Source organism: Oratosquilla oratoria, chromosome 32 (genome assembly GCF_046742065.1).
Source record: "Oratosquilla oratoria isolate Oo_2021 chromosome 32, ASM4674206v1, whole genome shotgun sequence".
NCBI lineage: Eukaryota > Metazoa > Arthropoda > Malacostraca > Stomatopoda > Squillidae > Oratosquilla > Oratosquilla oratoria.
This window is the reverse complement of record NC_134808.1, coordinates 22,921,072-22,937,948: the sequence shown is the minus strand read 5'-3', so window position 1 is coordinate 22,937,948 and position 16,877 is coordinate 22,921,072. Positions and strand designations below refer to the sequence as shown.

Here is a 16,877-nt window from a genome sequence, read left to right as displayed (position 1 = left end):
TTTTTCTTGTTAATTTTTTATGTGGTACTTTGTCAAATGCCTTCTGCAAATCCAAGAAGGCGCAATCTGCCCAGCCATCTTTCTTGTATTATCTCAACTAATCTCTAGTAAAAGCAGATTAGGTTTGTGGTGCACGATCTGCCACTTCGAAAGCCAAATTGTTTGGGGGTTTATTTTCTTTTCTTCCAAGTGTTTGGTCCATTTGTTTCTGATAACCTTTTTGCATATTTTTGCTACTGTGCTTGTAAGGGATACCGGTCTGAAGTTTGTAGGATCTTCCCTCCTTTATATATTGGTACTATGTTTGCATCTTTACAATCTTGCGGCACCTTTCCCTCTTTGAGTGAGAAATCAATTATCTTGTATAATTTGTCAGTTTGTCTATACACTTTCAGTATCCAAGTTGCGATTCCATCTGGTCCATGCGATTTCCTGACATCTAGGTTATTTTATCTGGTCTCTTATTTCTTTTACCTTTATTTCTTTCATCGTGGGTGATCTTTCTTGTCCATCTTCCCAAGATTGTGAGCTCTAAAATGTAAAAACAGAACTGTAGTTTCTTTGGTTTGAATGCTTACCAATCGAGAGCGAAATCTATGTATCACGATCATGATTATTTGAAGCTAGGTGCATGAAGTCGGGTATTGCTAAAGGGAATGACAAAACTGATGTAATAATGACAAAAAATAAAATTGGTGATAACTACCAATTATATTGGTTACCAACAAAGGATATTGAAAGCAGTATACAAAATAGAATTACTCGGTACTTGCTGATCACTGATGTGTTGAATAAATGACCAGTTAAGGATAGGCTCTGCAAGAATTGCAAGACCTCCAAAGACCAATGTGGAACACACCTGATTAACATTCTTTTTTTATATGTACATATACCAAGGGCTTTTTCACCCTTAAAAGCGTGGCAAATAATCAAGTAGAGAAGAAAAGGTAAAAGGTGCAGATTGAGAGACAAGAAGGCAGAGGAAGATATGCAGAGTATTTTAGGGAGTTGATAAATGTGGAGGAGGATAAGGAGGGAAAGGTAGTTGCAGTGGGAAATACTAAGAAAATGACCATGAGGAGTGAGGAAAATGGAGGAGAAATAAGGATGGATGAAGTGAAGGCAGTTGTTAAGATGAGAGCAGGAAAGGTACCTGGGTTGGATGGATGTCATGCAGAATGTCTGAAAAAAGGAGGTACAGTGATGGTGAGGTTATGATTGTTTAAGAAAGGGCAGAGGACTGGAGGAGTGCCTGTATAGTTCCACTTTACAAGGGAAAATGGGGCAAGTGTGAGTGCAGTAGTTTCAGAAGGATCAGCTTAAATGTAGTTGGGATGGCTTATAGGAGGGTCTTGATTGAGAAGATTAGGAGAGAAACTGAGGGAGTAATTGATGAGGAACAGTGTGGGTTTAGGACAAGTAGGTAATGCATAGATCAGATTTTTGTGGTAAGACGTATGTGAGAAAGCTATAGGAAAAGATAAGGATGGTTTTTGGGCTTTATGGATCTGGAATAGGCTTATGACAGGGTAGACAGGAAGGCACTATGGGAGGTATTGTAGATATATGGGATAGAAGGAAAGCTTTTAAGAGCAGTCAAGAGTTTTTACAATAGTAGTAGAGATTGTGTCAGGATTAGAAATGGAGAGAGTGAGTGGTACGAGGTAAAGGTGGGAATTCAGGGATGTTATGTCACCCCGGCTGGTCAATTTATACATGGATAGGGTGGTGCAAGAGGTAAATGCAAGGGTAGTAGGTCAGGGATTAGAGATTGTTAAAGTGGAAATGAGTCAGTTGTTCGCTTATAACCCTGCTGTGGATATGCTGTGTCTTGCGACACTGCTTCTGACCCAGGGCAGTGGACAGGATGCAGGGATGACCTGTCATCCAGGAGGTGCAAAGATAGGAGGGTGGAAGGGAGTGGAATATATGGGAAATGAAATGGGTGGGAGTGATTTCTATGCCTTTTTCTTTTTGGCTACCACCCATGTAAGGGGGAAAAAGCCTTTGGTATATGTATGTATAGAAACGATGGAGAACCGTCGAGACTAGATTTAATATTTATGTCAGCCTGAAATTGTGGATAAAATGGAATACAAAACACCAATTGGGAAGTGACCACATACTAATAGAGTTTGAACTAAAAGAACAAATTGATTTGAGAAGAAATGAGAAGCATAGAAAAGGAAGATTAATGTACAACAAAACAGATTGAGAAACTCAAATTATTTCAAAATATAAATTGAGAAAACTTCTTAAATGAAGAAACAAAAATGGAAGAGAAATGGAACATATTAAAAAAATCTATAAAGAGGGAATAGACAAATACATACCAAAGCATAAGCAAGAAAGGGTCATTCCTGTCCCCTGGCCAACCTGGGTCAGAAACAATGCACCAAGACAATCAATCTGGTACCCCTAGTCTCTCTTATAGACCAATGACCTCCAGGAAACCAGCTAGGCCACTGCATGTCACTTAAATAAGAGATATTGTATTGTTGGCTAGAGATAGTGTAGGGCATTGTAGTATGAGCTGTTGTGTCTTTATTGTGGTGGTTATTTCTGGGGCAATGTGAATCTGTGGCCAGGCCTATTTTGTGTTGGAAGTCTCAATGACGCATGGTGACCTGAGCATGGGTGTGCTAATGTGGTTTTCATCTGGTGAGTGAAGTTTCTCTCTGTGGGACTTATATTTGGGGGTTGTCATTGGAATAGTCAGGTGGTCTTTCTTGAAAGGCTTGTTTAGTTATCTGGGTGTGAATGTGTTTGTGTGGATGTTGTGTGTAGTTTGGGCAGCAGGCTGTGGTAGATGTTTGAACAATATGCTGCTGCATATACACAGCACCTCCACAGCAGGGCCCAACAGTGAATTGGTTTACTCCCACCATTTTATTATATTACACCACCTCATCTACTCTAGAATTTTCAGAGCACATAAGAAATCCTTAAGGGCCACACAAGCTTATCATTCATTCACAACCACTCTTCACTCACACCTCTTATCCTTGCCCTTCCCTGCTGAACAAACATTTCCTAGGTTCTAACTACAAATACAGTGCTCGACAAGGAAATACGAACGGTTAGCAAGAATGAGTGATGAAGAGAATGAACAAGTCGTAAATCAATAAACAAAAGCTTACTTCGTACCTCCAATACTTTGATGGGTGCCCTTTACGTGCAATGATCTCACGAAGGCGGTTTGGAATGGAAGTGGCGTACTTGGCAAGATGTGCAGGGGTTATACTAGCCCAGGATTGGCGAATGGCTGCCTCAAGCTTGGGCACAGAGCTCGTATCTTTACCCTGCAGGTCTTGTTTAATATACCAGATTTATGTAAAGCTATGATCTGGGTTATTGTCTCTTGTGATAAATACTTGTTCTTGCCCATATTAAGGCTAGAAAGCACTTCTGTCTGCAAAAAACACTGACCGCCTAGGTGGCGTCACCAGAACACTCACAGAACAAAAAGCCTCCCCACGAAGGCTAAGAGGCAACTGAGGGATGATTGATGGCATGCGTCATAAATTAGCTCCGCCCACTTGTCCGTTCGCACTTCCTTATCCATATCATTTACCCCCCTGGAGGATTCTTTTAATAGCTCAGGTGCTAACATCTTTCAACAAGATCATGCCCCAGCCCACACTGCTCGTAGTGTTACTCAGTGGCTTAAAGACTGTCATATACCTTACATAGCAGACTGGCCAGGCAATAGTCCTGACATAAACCCAATAGAAAACCTGTGGAACCACATTAAACAAGACCTGCAGGGTAAAGATACGAGCTCTGTGCCCAAGCTCGATGCAGCCATTCGCCAATCCTGGGCTAGTATAACCCCTGCACATCTTGCCAAGTTCGCCACTTCCATTCCAAACCACCTTCGTGAGATCATTGCACGTAAAGGCCACCCATCAAAGTATTAGAGGTACGAAGTGAGCTTTTGTTTATTGATTTATGACTCATTCATTCTCCTCATCACTCATTCTCACTAACCTTTCGTACCAGTGAAAAAAATACACGGGAGCGACGAGCGGTTTCGCTCGGGAAAGTTCCAATGTCGCTCTCACAAATCCAATAGTGGGAGCGATCCCCCACAAAAAAATCGCTCCCGTGGCAAGATTCAACGTTTTTCATGCATTATCCATCATTTGGCAATCCCTGAATCCCATCACCATTGGTGAAAGGATCAGAGCAAACACAACTTAACCGTGATCAATCATTGCATTATCAATGAATATCATAAACGCAACACATCAATCAACTTTAATTTGTTGATGTACATACGTATGTGTACGCGGTATAGCTGCTAGAATTCAATGGCTTACCTAGCCTAGCTTCGTATCAGCTCCATGCGTGTGACACTAGTACATATTGACTAGACTCTACACGACTATCATGCTACTTTCGATGATCGTACATCATGGAGCGATTTCTAGTGAAGCGAGTGAAGATGGTTTGCCCTCAGACTCAGTCTTTACAGAATCGAGGGAGAGTGTTTTGACGGCAGGAACCGCTTCTGGACCAGCAAAGCCTAATTCAAACTCTACAGGTAAGGGCCAAGGAAAATGAAAACCAGTAAAGCATGAATCTACTATACACTTGTGGAACCTAGATTGGCTTGAAGTGGATCGGGGCAGTCATGGTACTCTAACGGTGTATTGCAAGGCTCTGGAAGTATCAAAAATGGCTCTGGTGAAATTTAAAAAAAATTAAAAATGGCTCTGGAAAAAAAAAATATATTTTTTTTCCCTGGTTTGTACTTCCTTGTCAAGCAATGGCTTTGTTTTCTGATATTCTATTCATATTTTCTAGGTTTTATTTCCCATGTAATTTAGGTTACATTCTTCAATAAATGAAAAGTAACTTGTAAATCTTTATTTGTATAAATTTGAAACACAGTAGACATGCTTTAAGTATTCACAGCTTTTATAATGAAGCAGGAAGGTTATCCCAGTTACAAAAGCTTTAAGGATAACTAAGTTATGGATTTCAAGGTATGTGGACTAAATGTTATAAAGTATTCTAACAAGTAAATGCCACTGTTCAAATCATTGCTACTTAAGAGTAGCAAAAAAAAAAAAAAAAAAAAAAAAAGTTTGAACCACAATATGCCTTTTAGAAATTCACAACTATGAAAACTCATTTAAACCACATCCCTGACCTTCAATAATATACTGCTAAATTAATTTAGTATCAATTTCCACCAATTCATTGGTCAAAGTGTACAGGTACTGGCAATATGCAATTTCAAAGAAATCCAAATGATAAAGAAAAACATTTAAAAAAAAGTCCAGACAAAAAAAAAATTTTTTTACTACTGTGTGACCAATTTGGGAAGAAAACCATACAAAATACAAACCGAGAAAAGAAAGAAGTAATTGTGATGCCCATTTTTAATTTAAAGAGAAAAATAGTCTCACTGACTCCACTTCTTCCACTCCATACCATCTGGTGGTTTTATATCTACTTTATCCTTGCCAACTTCATTCCAATTTGTGCTCAGAACAGTTCCACCAGACTCCATCTGTAAAATCAGGTTTATAAAAATATAATCACAGAAGAATGTCTTTTTTTTCACATTTCAGATCTGAGGCTAAAAGAAAATCATATGCCCAACATCAAGCAACTTACAAAAGATTTGTTCATGGCTCTTTTGACTTCATCTGAGCTTTCCGAGTAAAGCTTTTGGAAGAGTTGATTGATTGCAGCATCCCCCTCCAATTTCTCCTCTGCCTCCTCCTTCTCAACATCTGCCTCAATCTTATCCCAGTCAACCTTCTTGCTTGAGGAGGTTGGATAGGAAGGTATATTTTCTTTTGCTGCACCTTTAAGGAAGTACAAATGGATGTTAGGTGCATAATTTCCTTAGGGTAATTTTTCATCTCGCCTTTTTATAAAAGAAAATCCTAACCCATAAATGGCTAACAATATACCTTAGGTCAGGTGTTCCTAAAATAGTGCCTCAATAACCCCATGGGGTTTCAAAACCGGTTCTTGGGGGTATTGGAAAAGGCATTCTGAAAACTACCTTTTTTTTTTTTTTTTTTTTTTGTACTTCATTCGTTTATTTACTCAATATAAAATAAAAAGTCCATACAATTCAGCTGTTTGTTTATAGCTGTCCTGTTTGTTCTTTTGTACTGGAAATTAAAAGCCAGAAGTTGGGAGTAGCAGGCTGATATTGGATAGGGGTTATCGGGTTGACTTGGAGCTGGACTTTGGGGGTATTGGGACTGAAAAAATTTAGGAACCACTGCCTTAGGTTCTCCCATAGATCTTTCAGAGAAGGAATGTAGTGTTGCCTGTACTGTGCGTTAATGAAGCAGTGAAGAATGTTTTGTTGTCTTCATTGTATCTGGGACACTTGGTGTTTGAAGTCCGACCAATAGTATGTTGGTTTCTTGCAATGACAAGAATGAATGGATGAAAAAATTGTGACTCAAAGCAATGTTTATATCTGCTTAGTCAGCTTTCTGGATTGGATGCAGTAGGAAGTTACCATATAATGAATCGGCTCTGAAATCAGCCCTGCTATGGAGGCTCTATCGAGCTGCACTACTTTGGAGCCAGTACATGTTGTGGTTGTGGGGGGACTGGGATGACCCTTCATCCATATGACTGGAGGGGTCATGAATAGATATGGATGGGTGTGGAGAAGGTGTGTACTTTGACAGCCACCCCAATACAGAGGGGAAAAGGCCCTCCTGCAAATGTGAAATTTTTGTGAATAATTTCCCAGTCCCATTGACCCATGCCATATGCAAAGAAATACCCACTGAAAGACACCTAAATTACTTTCAGTACTTCTAAACACCCAAAATTATAAAAAAAAAAAAAAAAAAAAGTAATAAAAAAGTAGCATGTGCAAAAGCAATGAAATTGAAGCAAGAAATGGCACTGTGAGAAGGGAAAATTTGTGTTGGTGGGTAGATAAGGACTGAGGCACGGTAAAAACTGTGGGAAAGGAGCACAGAGTGGTGGACAGTGGGACATGGGCAATAGGAAACAACCTGTCACAATGCATGGGCCCATCAAATACTGTGAAAGAGCCCACAAATATTGAACATGACACAAGGAATTTGGAACTGTCCCACCTTTGTAAAAACTGCAAATATAATCTGCAATGGTAGAACCCACAATATCAAGGGTCACATATATGTATTTTAATACAGGATGAAGACCCAACTGATTGAGGACATGAATGCCTTATGTGTTTTTGTTTTTTTCTGGTTTAATGTCAGGGGTGAAGAGTTTAGTATTTTCATTCTGTTTACCAGCATCTGTTTAATATTCTGCATGTGTATATATATTCTATAGGGGTTTTCACATGGGCTGGGGTAGTCCTGATATATCTGAAAGCTGGGATGGTTTGGACACATGGAAAGAATGGGTGAAGAAAGACTAGTAAAAGAGGTGGAAGGAGTGAATATGCAGGGGTGACTAGACCAAAGATGAGATGGATGGATGGGGCAAAAGGGGCACTGGGAAAGAGGGGAATGTCTGTTGAGGAAGGAAGAAGACAGAAAATAGGGGTGAGTGGAGAATGGTTGTCTATGGATGATGCTGTCATGTATGGGAGGGGGGGGGGTGAGAGAGTATGTGTGAATGATATTTTGATGCACCCTGAAGGGATTTCTCCCAGTCTTCTCTTTCTCTGCATGAGGGGATGGAGAGGGGTGTTGCCAATTAAATAAAGTGGTCTTGCTTTAGATGTGCTGTGTCTTGCTACATTGCTTGTGACCCAGGGCAGCGGGCGAGATCCAGGCCAACCACAGTCAAAGCAAGACATGCCGGAACAAACACTCTGAAGCAGCTATTTAGCGATTCACAAACAAACGAATTTGAAAGCAGGCCTAGTTGTTTACAAAGATACAGTGAAGGGAGTGTGTATTTGCTGTGACCAGAATGTAAATGTCTTTGTATCTCCATTTTATCTTTTTTTTTTCCCCTTTTCATAAAAAAAATGGAAAGCAAAGAAACTCCGAAAGACAAAGAACCAGCAACAAGATGCTCGGAAGAAAGCAGAATACAGACTCCACTTGGTGTCATTCAAAAGAAGACATGCCTTTCTCAAACACCAAGGGAATACCAAAGGCTTGAAAGTTTTTTTTTCAGGGTTTGAAGGGGAAGGAAATATGCATAGAGGGTTAGAAATGGATGGAGAGCCCAGTTATAGAAATATAATGAGAAATAGAGATATTAATGACATTTTGGATGAACTAATAGAGCTAAAAAGTGAGTATAAAATAATGTACAAAGAAGTAGCTATGCTAAGGAAAGCCAATGAGGAGAATAATAGGGAGATAGATGACTTAAAAAAGGAATTAAATAAATCAAAGGGAGAAAATGAAAGGTTATAAAATGAAGATATAAAAAGGAATGAGGCATTAAAAAAGGAGATAAAAGATCAAATGCAAGCAGTGACTGAAAAGATGGAAGAAAAAATCAAAGAGAATGACTTACAGGATATAAAGAAACAGTGGGAAGTTGAACAGGAATGTCAAAAAGTATCCTTTAAAGAAATAATGGAGCAACAGGTCAAGAAGAATACCAAGGAAACAGTGATCCAAGCAATTAAAGAGAAAGGCAACCTAGTTAGGGACACAGTGGATAAAATAGATGCATTGTAATCTATGGCATTAAAGAGAAGCATGATGTGCCTAGATATCAGAAGAAAAAGGAGAAGAAAGATATCACTAAGGAAATACTGAAAGAATTACAAGTGGAAGGACAAGGTTTGGATAGGGAAATAGAGGAGACCTATAGAATGGGTAGATACTCTAAGTATAAACAGTACAGGCCACTGAAAATAAAGCTTACATCACAAGCAATTGCAGAGGAAGTACTATCCAGAACAACAAAATTAGCAAATAGTGAACAATACAAAAATATATGGATAAAAAAAAGAAATGAGTGAAGAAAAAGAACTTGGAAATGAAGCGAATGAAAAAAACGAAAAAAGAACTGAAACTGAAAAGAGTTTTTTTTGAGAGAGAGAGAGTGGTGGACCTGAGGCTGAGAAAATGGTATACAAGGAAAAAGGAAACACAGCAGACAGAAAAAGACGAGAAAGGAAATAAAAAATAGCTTATACCAATATAGATGGAATAACTTCAGGAATGAATGAATTAAATGCTTAGCTGGCCTTAGAAAAATCAGACATAATGGGAATAGTGGAAACTAAATTAAAGTGTACTCTACCACCCTACACTGTGGGACAAGGTTTATACAATTGTTGGATGAAGAATAGAAAGGATAAACTTGATCGTGGAATATTAATTTTGACTAATAAAGATTTAAATGTAACAAAAATAACTGAAGAAAATAATGTAGAATCAATTACAATACAAGTTGAAACCAAATATATGAAGAGTAGAAAATTTGTAGTGGTGTATGTGCCCCCCAAAACACATTCCTGGACAGAAAGTGACCATTCCAAAATATTAGAAGATACAAAATACAAATTAACTAATATACTGAAGTACAGAGGAAATATAGTGATTATGGGTGACTTTAATTCAAAAGAAATATGTTGGGATGAAATGACAGTGAAGGGTGGAAAGGAACTCTGGGGCAATGTCCTGCTCGACATGACCATCGAATACACAATGACTCAGTAGATAAGGGAAAATACCAGATACAGAGGTAGTGAAGAACCATCAAGGCTGGATTTAATACTTATGACAGAGCCTGAAATTGTTGACAAAATTTATTACAAAACTCCGATAGGAAAGAGTGACCATGTACTAATAGAATTTGAGTTGAAAGAGCAAATGGATCAAAGCAGAAATGTTAAACATAGAATAGGTAGACTAATGTACAACAAAACAAATTTTGAGAAACTCAAAAAATTCTTTCGCAACGTGAACTGGGAAAAAATCCTAAATGAAGAAACGGATGGAAGAGAAATGGAATATACTAAAAGAAATTTATAATGAGTGAATAAATATGTACCACAAAAAAAAAAGGAAAGAACACACATAAAAAGCTGGTACAACAAAAAATCATCATATACCAAGGCTTTTTTCCCCCTTACCAGGGGAGTAGCCAAAAAGGACATGGCACAAAAACACTCCCACCCATTTCATCCCCGAAAACACTCCACACCCCTCCACCCTCACTCCCATCTTAGCACCTCCTAGATGACGGGTCATCCCTGCACCCTGTCCACTGCCCTGGGTCAGAAGCAGTGTCGCAGGACACAGCACATCCACAGCAAACAACAAAAAATGTAATGAGACTAAGGATAAAAGATACAAAGCTTGGAAGAAATGTAAAAAATGCAAGAAAACAAGCAAATGGCAAATTTACATCAAACTAAGAAATGATTATGTAAAAATACGCAGAGATGAAAAGAGAAACTACGAAAAAAAAAAATATAGAAAAATGCAAGGAAGAACCCAAACTATTTTACAGGTATGTAAATCGCAAACTGAAGAATAAACAAGAAATAGAAAAGCTGCGCCAAGGTAAATACGAAAATACTGAAGAACTGGAAATGGCTGAAATTATGAACCACTTCAAATCAGTATTCACAATAGAAAACTCACCTAAATGTGAGGAAATTGAGAGATATCCCCCTCAATGAAAGAAATAATTGTAACACAGAACGAAATCAGCAACCAAATCAAAACCCTTGATGTAAGAAAATCACATGGTCCAGACGGAATAGCAAATTGGATACTGAAAGAATGCATGGAGGAATTAACAGCTAAAATATACAATATAATTAAATTCTCACTTCAAGAAGGAAAGATGCCACAGGAATGGAAGAATGCAAACATTGTACCAATTTATGAGGGTGGAAACAAGGAAGATCCATCAAATTACAGACCGGTCTCCATGACAAGCACAGTAGCAAAAATTTGCGAAAAGGTAGTCAAAAATAGATGGGTTAAACATTTGGAAGAAAAAACTATACTGAATCCAAATCAATATGGATTCAGACAAGGAAGATCATGTACAACAAACTTGATCTGCTACTCAAGATTAATAGATATAATACAAGAGAGAGATGGTTGGGCAGAGTGTGCCTTTCTGGACCTACAAAAGGCATTTGATGAGGTGCCACACAAGAAACTAATAAGGAAAATAGAGTCAGTGGCATCAGAGGAAAATTATTGGAATGGATGAAAGACTTCCTGACTGGGAGGAAAATGAGAGTAGTAATTACAGATAATTCTCAAATTGGGAAGAAATGATAAGTGGTGTCCCGTAGGGATCAGTACTGGCCCCAATCATGTTTGCCATATACATAAATGACATGGATGAAGGAGTAGTGTTGTATGAATTTCTTTGCAGACAATGCAAAAATACTATAGAAAGTAAGAACAGAGGAGGATTGCAACTCATTACAACAAGACTTGGACAAGATCTGGAAATGGACTCAAAAGTGGGAAGTGAAAATCAATATCAAGAAATGTAGTATAATGGAATTTGGAAAAAGTAAAAACAGAATATCGAGGGATTATAAAATTAGTGAAGACGAGGTAAAAAAAAGTAAACTCGGAAAAAGACCTTGGAGTGATGATCAGCAAAGACATGACACCGGACAAGCATATAAATAAAATAGAGAAACCTACAAGTTATTGAGGTAAATAAAAGTGGCATTTGTCTATTTGGACGAGGAATTAATAAAAAAAAATCTAACTACACTAATAAGGCCAAAATTCGAGTATGCAGCAACACTATGGACACCCAGTACCAAAAAGAATTTAAAAACAATTAGAAAGAATACAAAGAGCAACAAAAAAACTGGCACCAACTCTTTCCAAAATAACATATGAACAAAGACTGTCCAAATTAAAATTACCAACTCTGGAACAAAGAAAAGAGAAGACCTACTATCTATAGAATTATGAAAGGAATGGAAATCTTAGATAAGAATGATTTATTGAAATGGGACAATGGAAAAACAAGAGGACACAAAAAGAAACTAAAAAAAGATAATTACAGAAGAGATCTGAAAAAAAATAGCTTCCCACACAGAGTGATAGATACTTGGAACAAATTAGACAAAGAAACAGTGTGTGCAAACACTATTCAAGATTTTAAGAAGAAACTTGATGCTGAAAGATACAAAGATGGGTCACCACGAGCATAGCTCCCTTCCCATATAATACAACTAGGTAAATCCAGGAGGAGCCAAGAAAAGAGGGAAGGAAGAGGGTGGATGGTAGTGGAGTATGTGGGGATGAAATGGGTGGGAGTGGATTTATACTTTTGACTTTGGCTATCTCTCTTGTAAGAGGGAAAAAGTCATTGGTATATGTATGTAGAAAGCTGCAGATATATATATAAATATATATATATATATATATATATATTTTTTTTTTGAGGGGACAGATGAGAAAGTAGGAGATTGCTGCAAAGAGCTATGTAAGTTAGGCATTCCAGCAGCATATGTGGTATTGTAGAGGAAATAGGAAAGATAAGAAACTTGCTGATAGACAGAAGCATCCTGCTGAAGAGTAGAGACAATATTTATGAATCAAGTATTTAAGTTATATGATGCAAAAACAGGCATTGAGAGGAAAAGTAGAATAAATATGTGACTGATGGATGCTGAAGAGCGGCTGGAGTCGGGAGGCAGGATCTAGTGGTGAAGTGGCTGAGAGATGTGGTTTGGAGATACAAGGAAGCATTAATGAGACAAGGAAAAGTGACACTGACTTGGACATAGGTGGTATCCAGAAACAGAGGGGCATCCCCACCATTTTTACTGCTTTGAGTTGAGCACAGACCGTGAAAGGCATCCTCTGTATGAATCCATACTTAACTTGAACCAGTAAAAGTGGCAGGGATGCCCCTATGTTTCTGGATGCCCCATATGAGGTGGAGGAAATGGAGATAATAGGAAGAAAGCCAGTTGAGACACCAAGAGAAACTTGGAGAAGAACAGTGCACTAGGTTAAGCAGGTTGGAGAAGGTTAATCACAAGTCCAATTCCAAGCACAGGGGAAGATGGACTTTAAAAGAAGATATATATTCTTGAAATTTTTCCCTTCCAAATCCAGATGTCAGACATTTTCAGTCAGTTGTCACCCATTCTGTGAGGTGACTTAGTAATGAGAGCCTTTGTTGGGACTTTGAGTGATGACCATATACTTTTACTGCTATCACATATTGACTCTCTTAACTTTTAGAATACAATAATGCTGACATCAGTGTCATGAGCTGTGAGTGGTATACAAGGATGCCAGCCTCAGTGTCACAATTATATTTATTTTGTAGTTGTAGTTGAGTGACCCCCCCCTCCCATATTCTGTGAACAGGTTTGATCGTGTTTTCTGTGGTTACCAACATTAAGGGTGAAAGAGAATGAGTACAATAGCTGTAATTTAACATTTCATAATGCATGTATTGCAATGCATCATCATACATCAGGCAGCCTAATGTGTGCACAAATATTCGACTTGTATTGAAGAGATTAATAGGACTTAATTCAGCCTCCATTAGCTTCTTGCTTCCAAATTAGTTCACTAGGTCATCACTCCCCAATATCAAATAAAAATATAAAAATATATATATATATATATGTTGAGACATTGTGACAAGTTGAAAAAGGTGGAAAAAGAGAGTCGTCACTAAGCTACAAGCGAAACCAGTCAGGAATAAACTCGGAATGAGACCCATGACTCTCTTTTTCCACCTTTTTCTTATATATATACATACATACATACATATATACAGTAAGTCCTCGTTATACAGTACATATGCATTCCTGAAAACCTTACCGCAAATTTAAATTACTGTATACCGAACCCATTATAACATGTAATAACAGGATATGGCAGACGTACCTTCTCCCTGCTCTTTCCTCTTCAAAACACAAGCGGATACCATATCTGTGAATTTTTCTTACCATAAATAGAATTGAGGGTAGTAATTATCAAATACCGTAACTGTGAATTTACCAGATAAAGAATTACCGTATAAGGAGGACTCATTGTATATATATATATACATACATACATACATATACCAAGGCTTTTTTTCCCCCTTACCAGGGGGGTAGCCAAAAAGGACAAGGCACAAAAACATTCTCACCCATTTCATCCCCGAAAACACTCCACACCCCTCCACCCTCCCTCCCATCTTAGCACCTCCTAGATGACGGGTCATCCCTGCACCCTGTCCACTGCCCTGGGTCAGAAGCAGTGACGCAGGACACAGCACATCCACAGCAAGGCCGCTTCATTAAATCAGCGACCCCCCCTCTCCGTCCCCCCATATAAAGGAGAGGACGGGGAGAAATCCCTTCGGGCTGCGTCAAAATTTTTGCTCACACACACTACCTCACCCCCATTCCCCCGTCCAATCCACCTCATGCATCACAACATTTTCCATATACAACCATTCTCCATTCACCCCTGTCTTCTGTCCTCTCCCGTCCTTCCTCAACCGACATTCCCCAATTCCCCAAAGAACCCTTCACCCCATCCATCCATCTCATCCTAGAACATCCCCTCATGTTCACTCCCTCCACATCTGCCTTCCATACCTCCTTTACTAGTCTTTCTTCACTCATTCTTTCCATGTGTCCAAACCATCCTAATACTCTTTCATCCACCCTATCTCCCAGCTCCCTTTCCACCCCTGTTCTCCTCCTCACTTCCTCATTTCTCACTCTATCTAGCCTAGTAACCCCCATCATACTTCTCAGACACTTCATCTCAAACACATTCAAGTTCCTTCTCTCTTCCTCTCTCATGTTCCATGTTTCTGCTCCATACAGTGCTGTTGGCACAATCACTCCTTCATACAGTCTCCTCTTAGCATCCATTCCCAGATTCCTATTCCTCATTACACTTTTTAAACCACCAAGGCATTTACTCGCTTCTCTCAATCTACATTCTACCTCCACCTTCACTCCACCCTTTCCTGCCACATTTGCACCCAAATATCTAAAACTATCCACTTCCTCCAGTTGCTCTCCCTTAATGCTCATTTCCAGATTACTGCCACTTTCACCCCTTGTACATCTCATCACCTTACTTTTACCCACATTTATCTTCAGCTTTCTTCTATCACACACTCTCCCAAACTCTGTCACCAGCTTCCTCAATCCCTCCTCCGATCCTGCCACAAGTGCAGTGTCGTCCGCAAACAACAGCTGGCTCACCTCCCACTTTTCTCCATTTTCCTTAACCATCTCCAATCCCTGACCCACTACCCTTGCATTCACCTCTCGCACCACCCCATCCATGTATAAGTTGAACAGCCAGGGTGACATAACGCATCCCTGACAAAGTCCCACCTTTACCTCAAACCACTCACTCTCTCCATTTCTAATCCTGACACAAGCTCTACTACTCTCATAAAAACTCTTGACAGCTCCCAGAAGCTTTCCTCCTATCCCGTATATCCACATAACCTCCCACAGTGCCTTTCTGTCTACCCTGTCGTAAGCCTTTTCCAGATCCATAAAAGCCCAAAAAACATCCTTCCCCTTACCTATAGCTTTCTCACATATCTGTCTTACCACAAAAATCTGATCTACACAACCTCTACCTGTCCTAAACCCACACTGTTCCTTACCAATTACTCCCTCTGTTCCTCTCGTAATCCTCTCAATCAAGATCCTCCCATAAGCCTTCCCAACTACACTTAACAAGCTAATCCCTCTGAAACTACTACATTCACACTTGTCCCCCTTTCCCTTGTAAAGTGGAACTATACACGCACTCCTCCAGTCCTCCTCCAGCAAACATTAAATAACCTCATCAACCAGTCCACCATCACTATACCTCCTTTTTTAAGACATTCTGCATGGCATCCATCCAGACCAGGTGCCTTACCTGCTTTCATCATCTTAACTGCTGCCTTCACTTCATCCTTCCTTATTTCTCCTCCATTTTCCTCACTCATCACTCTCATTTTCTTAGCATTTCCCACTGCAGCTATCTTTCCCTCCCTATCCTCCTTCACATTAAGCAACTCCCTAAAATATTCTGCCCATCTTCCCCTTACTGCCTTCTCCTCATTATCATCTCTCCATCTGCACCTTTTACCTTTTCTTCTCTACTTGATTCGCCTCCTCTTCCTCTCTTAATTTCTTTCCAAAACATCTTTTTATTACTTTCAAAATTTTCTGTCATACTCTTACCCCATTTCACATCTGCTCTCCTCTTTGCCTCCTTTACCTTTTTCTTTACTTCTCTTTTCTTTTCCCTGTACTTCTCATATGACTCCCTCATCCTACTTTGTAACCAATCTGTGAAAGCTCACTTCTTCTCTTCTACAACCTTCTTCATTTCCTCATCCCACCATTCACTACCATTCCTTCTATTTCCTCCTGACCTTCTTGTTCCACACACCATCCTTGCACACTTTGTGACTCCCTCCTTGAACCATCCCCATTCCTCCTCCACACCTACCTCCACTCTATCCTTCACTCCCTCCCACTCCTTCAGCTTCCTCTTGTACTCCTTCTCCTTTTCCTCTTCGTTTAGAGAGTTCACTCTAAGCACCTCCCTACCTTTTGTCCCTTTCCTCTTCCTCCATCTGTCCTCCACTCTCAACTTACCTTCCACCAGAAAATGATCTGATATTCCCCCACCCTCTCCCCTTAGCACATGTACATCCCTAACTCTTCCTATCATAATCCTATTTACCACTACATAGTCCATTAAAGCTCTATCTACCACCTTTCCCTCCACCACCCTCTCCCATGTGTACTTATGCTTGACTTTCTTCCGAAACACTGTATTTGCTATCATCAACTCTCTTTCTAGACACATTTCCACCATCAACTCTCCACTACGATTCTTTCCTGGAACACCACATTTCCCAACTACTCCATCAATTGGCTCCTTTCCTACCCTAGTATTAAGGTCTCCCAGTACTATTACATTTACACTTCTCCCTAAACCCTCTAT

General features: G+C 39.4%; 1 protein-coding gene across 2 annotated transcripts in view; it reads right to left on the bottom strand.

Moving 5' to 3' along the window:
• Positions 1–4,857: 4,857 nt before the first annotated feature.
• The window catches only part of Sgt1 (suppressor of G2 allele of skp1), a 38,307-nt gene continuing 26,287 nt past the window's right edge, over positions 4,858–16,877 (bottom strand). For both annotated transcript variants that reach the window (XM_076213876.1, XM_076213877.1), the window contains exons 9-10: positions 5,629–5,822; positions 4,858–5,521 (exon numbers count right to left, since the gene is read on the bottom strand). In XM_076213876.1, coding sequence (XP_076069991.1) covers positions 5,414–5,521; positions 5,629–5,822 — 302 coding nt within the window. In that variant the 3' untranslated portion in view covers positions 4,858–5,413. The remainder of the gene's footprint in view (positions 5,522–5,628; positions 5,823–16,877) is intronic.